General features: G+C 46.2%; 1 protein-coding gene across 1 annotated transcript in view; it reads left to right on the top strand.

Moving 5' to 3' along the window:
- HCN4 (hyperpolarization activated cyclic nucleotide gated potassium channel 4) overlaps positions 1–12,718 on the top strand; it is a 93,513-nt gene that overhangs the window by 45,097 nt on the left and 35,698 nt on the right. The window contains exon 3 of the mRNA XM_065641697.1: positions 10,605–10,766. Within this exon, the coding sequence (XP_065497769.1) occupies positions 10,605–10,766 (162 nt within the window). The remainder of the gene's footprint in view (positions 1–10,604; positions 10,767–12,718) is intronic.

Genomic DNA, 12,718 nt, shown 5'->3' with positions numbered 1-12,718 from the left:
CTTTCGGGGGCCTGGTTGCTGTGGGTTGGTTGCAAATTGAGGGTGTCGAAGTTGTGAAGATTGATTTCAAGGCCAGCAAAGCCCCATACTGTGAATATGAAGAGGGACTCCCCTTTACGTTTTCAGCTTGGTGACGTGTCTCTGAGGCACAGAGGGGACAGCAGCACTTTTGTATAACACCCTCGTATTTTGCTTGAACGTACAACATCCCTGTCAAACTATTATTATTACTATTATTATTATTATTATTATTATTATTATTATTATTATTATATTATGTTATACCTCTAAAAGAACTGTGCAAATCTCTTTCTCGCTGGCTTGAGCTCTGGGGATTTTTGCCTTGATAACTGTCATCAGGCAGCGTTTCCTGTTGGATTTCTAATTAAAATGGCAGCCTTTAGGGACTATATTCCTGCCCAGCATATATTAATGGAGGTTTAAGAACATTTTAGGTAGAGTTTAAATACTGCTTTTCAACATCTGTGTCCTGGCTTTCTATAATCAACTAAAAGTGTCTACGTACAACCACAGCAGGAATTAACCTGTCATACTTTCATAAATATAATCTACGCTGCCTGTTGGTTAAAAACCAGTTTTCCCTGCCCCAGATTCTTAAAGCAAATAAAAAATGCACCCAGCTCCTCTTCCTTTAATTTCTCTGTGCCTCCTCATCCTCTGCTCTGTGAAGATTATTGGAGGGTACAGGTTTTCTGAGGTATATTACTCAGAGAGTTATTTTCACTGCACTTTTCTTTTAAGGATGTCTTCTCTAAGGTGCTTCTCTAACTGAAAAGGTTATATTGCTATTATTATTCTAAAAGAGTAGGAGGACATTTGTCTCTCCTTTTACTTGTCTTGGGCCGGATGTGACATGCGTGACATACTCTATGGAAATAAATTTGCATCAGTCTGTGCAATGAAATGGTTTGGCGCTCTGTCAGCAATCTGTTGAGGTCCCCCAAAAGATGATTCAGATATTTTCTGGAAATACTCAGACAAGCCTCAGTCAAAGCAATTTAGGGAAAAAAACCCAACACTAACAAAGCAATTTGAATTTGCACTACTGGGGACCAAACAGCAGCCTACCGAGCAAGCAAACCTCCTTGTTCTGAATTTGCCCAGGGCTGCAGTGAAAACTGTTCATCACCGTGGTGTGAAGTGCACCAGTCATTCCATCTGCCATTTCTGAAATGTTGCTAGCAAGAAAAAGTGCCCAAAGGGGATCAACGGAGACTGTGCGGGCAAATGCTCAGCCTGTCTGAAAGTCAGGCTGTGTGCTGAGCATCCTCAGGCTGTGAACTTTGGGCTCCGTTAAAACACGGTGTCACCGAGTTCGCAGCCGCAGGAGCTTTTGCATTATCTTTGCTCACACTCTGCCTCGTGGCGCGTGAAACCATCCACGTGTCCAGGCCTGCCAGGCTGCTTTTCGTGGGTCTTACAATCGCTAACGGTATGAAAAAAGTCAAGGGGTGGAAGTTGTGCTTGGTTGCCGTGGTTGTAATTGAATTAAACTAGAGGATTGAGTTAGGCGGAAAGTTCTCAGCCTCCCTGCAAATGTGAGCTGTGCTGTAAGCAGCAATAGGTTATGCTTTTGTATGTAAATATAGTCAAATGTAACACGCTACCAGCGTTTTGGCTGATGCCCTGATCTCTGTGTGCTGCTTCTATAGGGTCCCCCAAGGCTATGGAGCCACAGGCCAGATTTCTGTAGGGACAGAGCCTATAAACTTCTGCTTCAGACTGCTCCAGCCTGTTCTGGGCTGAGCTGGAGGCCTCACCTGCCTGCGCAAATGTTGCTTTGCTAATGCAGAGAAAAGTGTTTTGAAGACAAGCAGGCACGTGCTGATTCCATTGAGGGATGTGCATTTTTTGGCTCAGCTTCTTTCCGTTCGCTCTTACAGATATCCGAATAGGGCTGAATAGTGGGTTAATATGCTTTGCTCTCTTGACTGAAATGCAAGATGCGTTAAAGAAGTACTAATTGATCGAGAGTAAACTGCGCGGGTTCTGCAGTTCTTCAGCAAGTTTGCACTTACTGGGCAGGACCTAATGAGTTTATATTATGTCCCAGGTGGTAGTCATATGAATCCGTACATACGTTAAGTGATAATCTTGGATTTTTAAAAACCTGTTAGGAATCTTAAACTAAAAAATTCAGCTGTGACTGAAAGAAATATGAAGACAAAGGTCACTGCTAATTTCTTTTGAGAAGACAGTTTTCTTTCTCATTTGAAGGGTCTGTTCTCTTGATCTGATTTCCTTTCTCCTGAGTTCTGGTTGTGTGTTTATGGATACAAATACAGCTGGCAGTCCCTAGGTCTCTGGGTCGGGCTCGTTCGTGTCCGTAAATGAGGACGGGGAGGCACTGTGGCAGACCAGACGTTCATTTAGTCCACTCTCCTGCTCTTAATAATCATCAAATGTTTCAGTGGGAGCATGTGATGAATTCCAAAACAACAGCTACACACTAATCTGCTCACAGGTAAGATTTATTCCTCAGGGGTTTTTAAGCACTGAAAAGGAAGAATATAAACAGATTTTTTTAAAGTTATTTTTAGTCAGCCATTTATTTATTTAGGCATGTATTTAATATCCTGCCAAGTTCCTGGCCCAGAGGATTACACGATACTGATGTCTTTCTGGGATATTTGTGTCTTACCTGCCTGGCAGCATTTCCTCCCTGGACCAAGCTGTCCCAGAAGGTGTTCTCTAATATAATTACTGGTTTTTAACTCCTACCCCTTAATCAGGAATCTTTGAACTATGGTAAAGCCATCCCTCAGTGGAAGGCAAACAGCTTCAGAGCAGTATGTGACAGGGCCCAGCTCTGACACCCGGTGTTGCTGCTGGGAGGAAAGAGGATGGGGATCCCCTTCCTCAGAACACCTATTTATACAAATTTGTAATTCCCTTGCTGAAAACAGGTCCGTGCTCCAAGGAAAAGGGTGTCACTGACCTAGGTAATAGCATAACCTGATCAATGTTGCCATTAGTGTTTTGTTTCATTACTTGTCCATCCTAACTGTTTTAATTTGTCCCTGGTAGCTCAGTGCGCTCAGGGGGTGTTTTCCCCCTTAGCTCAGTGAATTTTTGATCAGACCACAACGGAGGTCCTTCTGCCACAGTCTGCAGCCTGGACTCACCTCCATGGTCTGACCCATCCAGCAGTTACCTCATCTCGCTGCTCGATACCTGCGCCTGGGCCGGTCCAGGCTCTCGCCCCACTCTGAGCTCCTCGATGCCGTGTCCAGGCTGTGACAGGTGTCACCTCTTACCCTGTGCTACCCGTGTTTTCCTAATGCTCATCGAGCCCCAGTTTCAAACCAGTTACATTTCTTGTGTCCTCCTCAGGTATTCATGCTTCCTTTCCTCTCAACCTCCCAGATATTTCTTTCCCCAGGCATATCTATGTATAGCTACTGAGCTAGACAGACCTTTTGCCTGATGGCTGTGGTCATTCTTAAACTTCCAAAAAAGCCTGTGACCTATTTCCAGAAGTGATTCATTGCCAGCCTCGTGTAAGAGCTACAATTCCCAAAGATGCAGATAAGAGCCACGAGAGATTAAAAAAAAAAAAGCCTAGGGAGGTAAGATATCTAATTCCCACAGAGAGCGAGACACCTAACCTACTTACAGCTCTGGGGGCTTGATTTTTTTTTTTTCCCAAAAGCATTTAACTATATCAAGAGAGACTGCTGCAAACCTGAGCTGTAGGCATATGGGAACATAAGCCCCATTGAAAAGCAAAGGGGTACCTCATCCAAAGTCACAGAGGTTCATCAAAAAACCCCAGTCCTTGCATCGCTGTTCTGGGACACATTCCCTGGGAGGTGACAGTGCCGTTGTCCCTCTGTGCTGGTGGCACTGGCCGGCTCCTGTCCCTCCTCACTAGCATCCATGGGAGGCTCCCAGCTCGGCTCGGTGGAGGCAGAATCCAACCCTAAACATTTTCCCCTAGAGATTTAAAGAAAACGATGCGGGAAAGACAGTCGCTCGAGTTGTGCTAGAAAATATTTTTAAAAGTCTGTGTCGTGTTGCCGTGGCGACGAAAGTTCTTAAAATGCTGAAGATTACAGTCGAGGCTGGGAATGGTGGCATGGGGAGGGGAAATGGGGCTGTTGTCTTGACAACCTCCACTCTGAGAGTGCAAGAGGCAAAACACATGGTGGTTGCAGGATCTTTGGGGTTTATATATATCTATAAACATCTGCCGTTTACACCAGCTTTCTCAGTGCTAATTAGTCCTGCTATTTCACCTTTCTCTGCTGTAAATACTTTCCAACAGACACAAGTCTCTGAGGGAGAAGGCAAGAAGAGTTAGATCACCTTGGGAGGAGGCAGAGCCTTGCATCGTGTTCTGGCAGAGCTTGAACAGCACCAGGCTGCTGCAAGATCACTTCTCCCTGCCCCGTGTGCACATTCACACTCCATCTTTTCCTGGCGCTGAAGTGGCCGTTTCTGACCGTCAAGGGGACCTGCTTGGGCTCCAGTTGGTCGACAAAATACACGGGCAGTGGTTAGAGCAGGAGATCAAAGCTTGCATCCCTAGATTTGATGCCAAACTTTGGTCTCAGCTTTCTCTGTAACCTCTGGGAAGTGGCTTTTCTCTTTTATATGCCTCATTTTGCCCATCTAGAATAATGGAGATCACACATTCGCTGGAGATATTGAAGCATACCAGATTAATGTCAGCCGAGCCCCTTGAGACCTTCAGATGAAATCTGCCACAGCAGCACAAAGGATTATTGTATTTTAAGTGTAAAATCTACTTGGGTATCTCTCTTAACACCTGGCACTTGGTGCACTTCTCTCAAACTCGCTGTTCCAGGCAGCTCTGAGACAAGCACACTCCATAATGTGTTCCCCCGTGAGTGTTAAACCTAATGAATCACAGACCCGATTCTCCTCTCGCACTGACTCAAGGCAGCATCAGCAACTCTGCTGACATTGATTATGTCATTTGGTGCAAAGCAAGCATAAAAAGAGAATCAACCCCAAACTCTGGCCTTCATCTAAAACTTGATCTTCTGGCTATAGTTTTCCTTGCTGGCACAGCAAAAAGCAGGCAAAACCAAATCTCACACCGTCTCAAACTGTCAAGTGCATCCCTGAATCTGCACACTGCTTGCAGATGTATCTGTGCGGCACAGATGATTTCCCATCTCCAGCCCATCTGTTCTGTGCTGGCTGGTGCTTTCGGCGTTGTCCCAATACAATCTGGATCCCGAAGCTCCCTCTCTCCCTCCCGTACCATTGCGCCGTTCTGCCAAACACATGGTGATGAGCACGGCGCAAAGCTGTCTGACCCAAAGCTCATCCTTCGTCAGGGACTCCTGCTTCCCAATACACTCTGAAGTTGTAAATGAGCCCAAACTGCCTTCCTTTACATAATTTTTCTTCCTTAACTAAACCCCTTTTCAGCAGGCCAGCCTGAGCAACAATTGCCTCAGAGATTCGGAGTTTGTATCTTTGTATGTTTTAGTGGCAAAAACAGCGTTAGCAGCATTTTGTCCCTTCTTCCAAAACAACCAGATGTGCGTCCTGGTGAGTTACTCAAGACAACAAACCTTTTGTAGTAAAATTAGTTTATGTTTTGGCACAGCTGAAGCATGACATCACTGGGAGAATGAATAGAAAGCTGAGGAGGGCGAGGAAGGAGCAAGTAAAGGAGTTGTTAATGCATTTCTCCTTGCAGCATCAGGAGGGGGAAAGAGCAACTGAGAGGTTTTGTTTTGCTCTGCTGAAACGTTGTGTTTCCCAGCAGTGTGGGTTTCCTCAGCAGGCTGGATTTCTTGGGGAGCTGCCCTTTCTCTCTCAACTCGGATTTCTTATGTGTGTCCTCACAGTGTCTGAGTTGCTCGGGGCTTTTGGCGCTGTGGGAGCCTTGTGTATGCTAGAGCTTCCACGCTTCGCTGCTTTAATGTGCATAACGCTGTGTGTGCCTGGAGAGGATTTTTCCTCCTGGGGAAGCCCATCCTGCGAGCTCCACATGTTGTTTGTCTTTCCCCTCGCTCCAGCGTCCCAGGACGGAGCTGCACATGAAGGCTCCCAAACCCTTCCCCTCTTACGTGGGTTGTGTCAGTCAAGACTTGCTGAGTGTGGAGAAGGCGACGTTTTGGCCCTTGCCACTAGAATTTGCCCTGATTCGTGGTAGTGATCCCTAAAGGAGAAAACCCACTGGTTTTGTAATGAGGTGCCTTTCATTTGCACATTGGCCAGAATGAGTAAGAGCTTAAACTATTGTCCAGTCAGTTCTTGGAACTAAACAGGACGAGGCCTGGTCATGATGCGAGGACTTAGTACAACCACCCTACAGGAATCTAACAGTATTTTAGGCTCAGAAAAGCTCTTCACAGCAACCACCTATCCCCAGTATATCAAGAGATTATCACTGGGGTTTGAAAAGGCAGCTAATGCCTCTATGAGGAAAATGTATCTTTACCTCTGTTGTTATCTACAAAAGCCAAGAAAGGAAGAATGAAAGATCTCAACTTTCTTCCCCATAGTTCACAAATACTCTTCTGAAATGTAAGTAAATACGTATTTCCTTACAGCAGAACAACCGTAACTGTGACTAGAGCACTCAGAATAACATATGACACTGTTTTGATTCTCTTTTGAGATTTGTGTTTCCTTTTAAGGTCTTTGGTTTTTTGAAGCCATAAATTAAGAGTCAATTCTTTGCTTTCTGTGAAGCTGGAATAGTGTCACAGCTACTTGATTATCCACAGGGGCTTTATCACAGTTGTTTATTAACCATAGCGAGGATACAGACACCAGCACTGGCTCAGGACCTGCAGGCTCTCGTAGTTTGGATGCAGTGCTACAGGAATACTGATGCAGCATGGCTTTCAAAGAGCTGAGGAATTCTGGTGACCTATTGGTTTGGGTAGCCACACCGAGCTGTGTGCCAACATAAAACAACGAGCCTAATCAAACATACAACTTGGACCTCAGGCAAAGCCCTTGTTTCACTGCCAGAGCCGCGTCCCCTCTTCTCCAAGATGTCCTTGATTTCTTCCAACTCAAGTGAGCAGGTTGGAGGAATCCTGCTGCAGTACGCAACTGTACGGAGCCACTTGGGGCTGACAAGATTGCAGATTCATACTGATGGGATCCCGATAGCTTGTTCTGTATTAGCAAGATTTCCAAGATGGAGCTCTTCTTTAACTAGAGATGACTTTGTTGAGGAAAGTTTTGGTCCTCTCGCTTTCCCAAGCTGTTCTTTCAGAAAGCATTGCAAGCCTTGCAAGAGCCAACTTTGTAACAGGGATTCTGAAGCCACAGGTTGTTTTGGGCAGTCAAGAAACAGGGATATTAGCTCTGTCAGATAATACCCTTGGAAAGAGGTGCCTTTAAGCGTGAATCTGTGCTTTGTCCTTCTCCTCCTCACTCCCCTTTTCCTGATCAGAGGCATCAGAAAGCACAAGCAGTCCCAGGGGCAGAAGCAGCTCTGAGACCCAGCCTGGGTTGTGTTACAACACAACAAGAAAGTGAGTGTTAATGATGAAAAACAGAGAAGTTCCTTTCACCATCCACATTCCTCTGCTCGTGACCCAGCTATTCTCGAATGTTTCTTCCCCCCGTCTCCCTGGTGAGCTCCAGACTGCTTTAGGGCACTGCAGCTCTGACTTAGACACTCTCCAGCACACCGGTGGAGTTAATATTCCTGCAACACAGCCACCCATTTACACTAGGAGCTTCTTCTCAGTTATTCCTGTGTGCCACACAGTCAGTGTTTCTTATTTTTCTCTTGCATGTGAATGCAAATGTATTCCAGGGAGTGGGCACAAGCTGGTAACTCCTGAGACTGACATTTGAAATAGGATTTGTCTCACCTGCACTTCAGACATTTACAGTTGGAGTTCATTATCCAGGCTTACTTTATGGGCAGCAGAGAGAAACAGGAATTCCTGAGACGCAGTGCATCTCCTTCTCGGGTAAGTAAGTGCCACAAATCAGATGTCCTACCCTCTGGATGTGCATTTCCATCCAGTGGCTCTAATGACAGGTTAGATCTCAAGGTCCAAAGAAGCCGAATCCACCCTTGGAAGGCACTTTCTAAATCTGAGAAGGTTTCTCCTGGTCCCTGGCTGCAGTTCACTGGGTGACAGGAGGGCTGCAGCTCTGTAAAAAACACACATAGATGGGAGAGGAAAAGTCATTAGCACAGTAAAACCCTAGCGATACAAAAAATCCATTCAATGATCCTTCTGCAAACTACTGCTCTGGCTTTGTTAAAAGTGTAACCTGTGGCTGTCGCTCAAATAGGCTGGATTCGCTTTGGGTTATCTAAATGAGAATGATCATTTCTGCAATGGGGAAAAAAAAAAGGTGAAACCAGTAGGAATTATTCTTTAGGAATTATGTGCTCAGCTTTCATATTGAGTCAGCATTGAAAGTCAGATTTCCTAGAACAGCCTTTCATGCTGGACTTTGGATATTTTCTTCTTTTCAGCCCAGAAATATCGCTAGAATGGCCTTTCTCACACCAGGTGACACTGTGGACTCTACCTGCATCTTGGATGCAGCGGAAATAATGGGCTTTAGAAGCAGTTATCCAAATCATTCATCCTTGCGGTTTCCAGCGTCCTTCTCTGGCTCCCTCCTGGTCTGGATTGAGCATGTCGGCATCTCTCAACGCATCCGACCCCGCGGCATCCCGATTAGATGGGGAAACAGGCATTCAAATTGAATGGCTAGCTCTGACAGCAGAGTGATGAGCCAATTCAGCTAAACCGACAAACCATGATTCCTTCATTTTATAACAAAAGTTTTCTGCCTTTTTAGCTGCTTGAACCGACTCGCAATGGGATCAGGGTAGGCTGATCCCTGGTCTGGGCAGATATGACGGGTACATAGGTGTTCAGCACTCAGGATGTGCTAGATGTGCTGCTCCCTGCGGTTGCAGTCCCTGTCACAGCAAACCGCTATCTCCTCTAAGCCTGTGTCAGTGTCTCTGTGCCTTTTGGCCCGCTGCCTGGTGCCCCATAGGAGAGTTTTGTTTACAGGTTTATTTTCCATCCGAAGAGTGGATAGTTAATGCAGGAAGAGAGCTGGGACATGCAGCCTCATCTGCTTCATTTGTTTACTTCCTCCCATTCCTCTGCTTTATGTTCCCTTCAATCCAGCCAGGACGTCGTGTCACCAGACCGCGGGCTGGGCTGCAAACCAGCCGGGCTGGATGTGCCTCCTGAGAAGGCTGAGAGCTCCAGCAGCTGCCAGCCGTGAGCATCTCCGCTTCATTCGCACACAACAGTCTAGATATTTCACTCCTCCCCTCCCAGAAACAGCAAGACCGTGTGTGGGTCAGTGTGATTAACGTTTCTCCAGATGAAGCTCTAGGGCAGGACACATTGGCAGGGCTGGGACATGCCTGATAGGCCTCTGTCCATCCTGTCTCTGTCACAAATTGCCATGGTGACACAGCAGCATGTGGGAGAGGATGCCAGGTGTGTTCGGGGTCTCTGTTTTCAGGGTGATACGCTCGGCTTTTTTAGCTGGAAGCCAGCACACTGTGAGGACTGGTCCTTACTGGATCCAAAGCACTACCCAGCGACGGGTTGAAGGTCTCGTCTCTTCATGAACTGTGTTAACGGCAAAAGAGGCCAGAAGGTGGGCTCTGTGCTGAACCACACTCACCAGAGCCCAGCTCTCCTCACTGTGGCATGTTGTACAGAAGGGAAATCCAACCCTGGGTCCATATGTGGTTCAGTAGAGCAGTCACCGGCATGCCCTGTGTGTCTAGCTGTCATCACAAAACTGGCCATCAAATGACAAGCACCCCCAAAACTCCACACCACCCATAGGGGAAAAAAAAAAGTGTCCATCAAGTAATTCTTGACTGTATGTGCGGCTTTGATAATACATCACCTGGATTTTTCAGCGTGCCCTGCTAGTACTATGGACAACGTGGCCATAAACTCCATTTGCATTAGAGAACTGACTGCAGAGATGTGGTTGCACCTGCCTGTTTCCAGGTTTCTCGGCTTCTTTGCTAAGAACCATTTACAGCTCTGCCATGTTTCTCCTTTCCTTGCACACCTACACATAAGACTGGAAGTGATATAGCTGCAGAATACAAGGAAAACAAGGAAATGGTTGATTCAGATCCTCTTCTAGAAGTCTCTGCTGAGTTTGAGGCCATTCTTTCTTGCGTTTGATATTTGCAGGGACTGCGTCTGCTATCCAGTACAGCTTCCACCATGGGTCAGCGCCTAGCACACATTCAGCAAGAGCAGAAATCAAAGAAGGGCATTGCGGTTAAAAAGATGTAATGACAGAGTTTATTTCTGAGGAGTGGCTGATGTTCCAGAAATATTTGCAACCAACTTATTTTATAAAATTAGTTACAGAGCTTTTAATGTAAATTAGAAGGCAAAATCAAAGGTCAGAAAGGGTGAATGACTATGGTTTTGTGTTTTGGTTTTTAATCTGTTTTTCAGCTGGTTCTGCTTGCATGCTGTGATTGACCTGAGCTGAGCTGATGCAGCCTTTTCTGCTACTTTAGCAAGGTTCTTGACCCTGATACTGCATCTAATTATGTTGGGTTGGTCGTTTGGGGAGCTGCCATCTAATCCGCTCCCTCTTGGCCCCTGCAGATCTTCCACATGACCTACGATCTGGCCAGCGCGGTGGTGCGGATTGTCAACCTGATCGGGATGATGCTGCTGCTGTGTCACTGGGACGGCTGCCTCCAGTTCCTCGTGCCCATGCTGCAGGACTTCCCCGATGACTGCTGGGTGTCCCTCAACCGCATGGTGGTAAGTGCCTGGCCTAAACCCAGGCCCTCGGTCACGGCATTGACCTCCCAGCGCTAACGTGGCACCCTCCAGCTTCCCATCCAACCCCATGTCCTTTTAGGGCATTTCTCCACTATCCAGCAGGGTGTTCAGGTGGGATCCCAGTACATATTCTGGCATACCACCCACAGTTGTATGGGTGAAGTTTTGTACCAGTCTGGACTCAACGTGCCTGGGTTTTCTTCCTCTTATTCATGCCTCTGCCTCAGCCAGGAACAGCTACCTTAGAGGTTCTCCGTTCGTCAAAAAATGAGTGAAAACTGTAGGGAGTGTACATCACTTAAGCTTTAATAGCATTAAAAGGAAATAAGATAACCACAAAAAATTAGAGTTTTTAAAAGATACAAAAAAGCACTAGGACTTTCCACAGGCAGAGGCTGAAAAGCCAGGGCAACTCCTAGGAGGCAGCAGGTACATTTGTAACATTAAGATCGTTTGGAAAGACTACCATTCAAATACGTCATATAGATTTATTTGACATTAGTGAGAAGGGAATTAAAGAACTGCTTTGTTCCAAAACAGTACCTCTTCAGCACCCAATCAGGGTTCACGCAGAAGTTCCCATCCACAGATAGTAAGAGATATTTTCTGCAGCTCAAAATTTATGAGGTTTCTTTTTAATAGTTTGTCTACTTCATGGCATTCTTGAAAGAAAACCTTGAATTCAAATTCCAAGTATTCACCTTGATGTTCTCTCACAGTCATCAAGTTTCCTTACCTTGCCACAGACAGTTTCTCCAAATGTTGTTTGTGTTGGTCTGGATTTCCATGGAGTACCACATTTAAAATGCTAGGGACCTGGCATAGGAAGGATCCTTCTTCTGGCTGCTAGCTCATGCCAAGGAACATAATTCAGCAGGCACTTTGTGGGCATGGAGGCTCCTTTTAGGAAGTCTCTGCAATGAGACAGTCTCAGGGACGCAGAGCAGGAACCAGCCCCATCAGAGCCTGCCTGAAGCAGAAGGCAGGAGCCAGGCTCCCTCTCCTGGCAGGAGACAGCAAAGAGCAAGAATGGAAGCTTTTCTTCTGGGGTCTGGGCATCCTGAGCCAAAGGCAGGAGGCAGAGGGGGTCCTAGAGCCATGGCTGGGTCTGATCTGTATTTCCCATCGTTGATCCCAAGGAAAATTGAAGGGTGGATCACCCACACTTCACCCCAGGGAGCTGCACAATATCCCATTGGAGTGGGATGAAACATTCTGCCAAGCCACAGTTCAACCTCCCTTTGCCAGACTTCCCACTGATGTCCCAAGCTGTGCTGCTCACTCTGCTGTTTACTGTGAGGGAGATTTGTACCATATGGTAAATGCACGGGGAGTTCACAGTACCTTTCAGCCATCTCGCTGAGAATTCAGGATCTTTTATTCAAAGGGACAATGTCCAGTTGATTAGGCAGCAAAAACTGACAAAGCTTAAAAAATTGCCTCTTATTGCAGCTCTTAACCTCCAGATTCCCCCAGCCAATTTCTTCTTAAAAAAAAAATAAATAATCAGGCATTTGGGCAGAACAGAACAAACGTAAAATGTATAAAAGAACTGCCAGCTTCCCATGCCTCCTACATGCAGAGCTGTGGGCACATGCTGCCCATGCCTGAAAAGAGTGAGCATCCACGAAAAAGTCGTCTGTTTGGTGTTTATTTATTCATTTCTTCCCTCTGCAATAATCATTCACTTCCTGCTGTTGAAAGGCGCCAGACTGACAGTTCTGGGGACTAGAGTCCTTTATTTATCTACAGCAGAAGAACAACCAATGTAGCAGCTGCCTTGTCTTCCCCCATGCTGCCTTTTTATTATTTATATGGCAGGAGCAATGAAAGATCAGGGCCCCATTGTGCTTGTGCTATTCGGGTTCCAAAGGACATAGAGCTTCTCATCCTGGATTGCTCAGAGGTGCAGACAGAAATCATCCTCATCC

This window comes from Caloenas nicobarica, chromosome 10 (assembly GCF_036013445.1).
Source record: "Caloenas nicobarica isolate bCalNic1 chromosome 10, bCalNic1.hap1, whole genome shotgun sequence".
NCBI lineage: Eukaryota > Metazoa > Chordata > Aves > Columbiformes > Columbidae > Caloenas > Caloenas nicobarica.
Note: the sequence above shows the minus strand (reverse complement) of the source record. Positions and strands in the feature narration are given on the sequence as shown.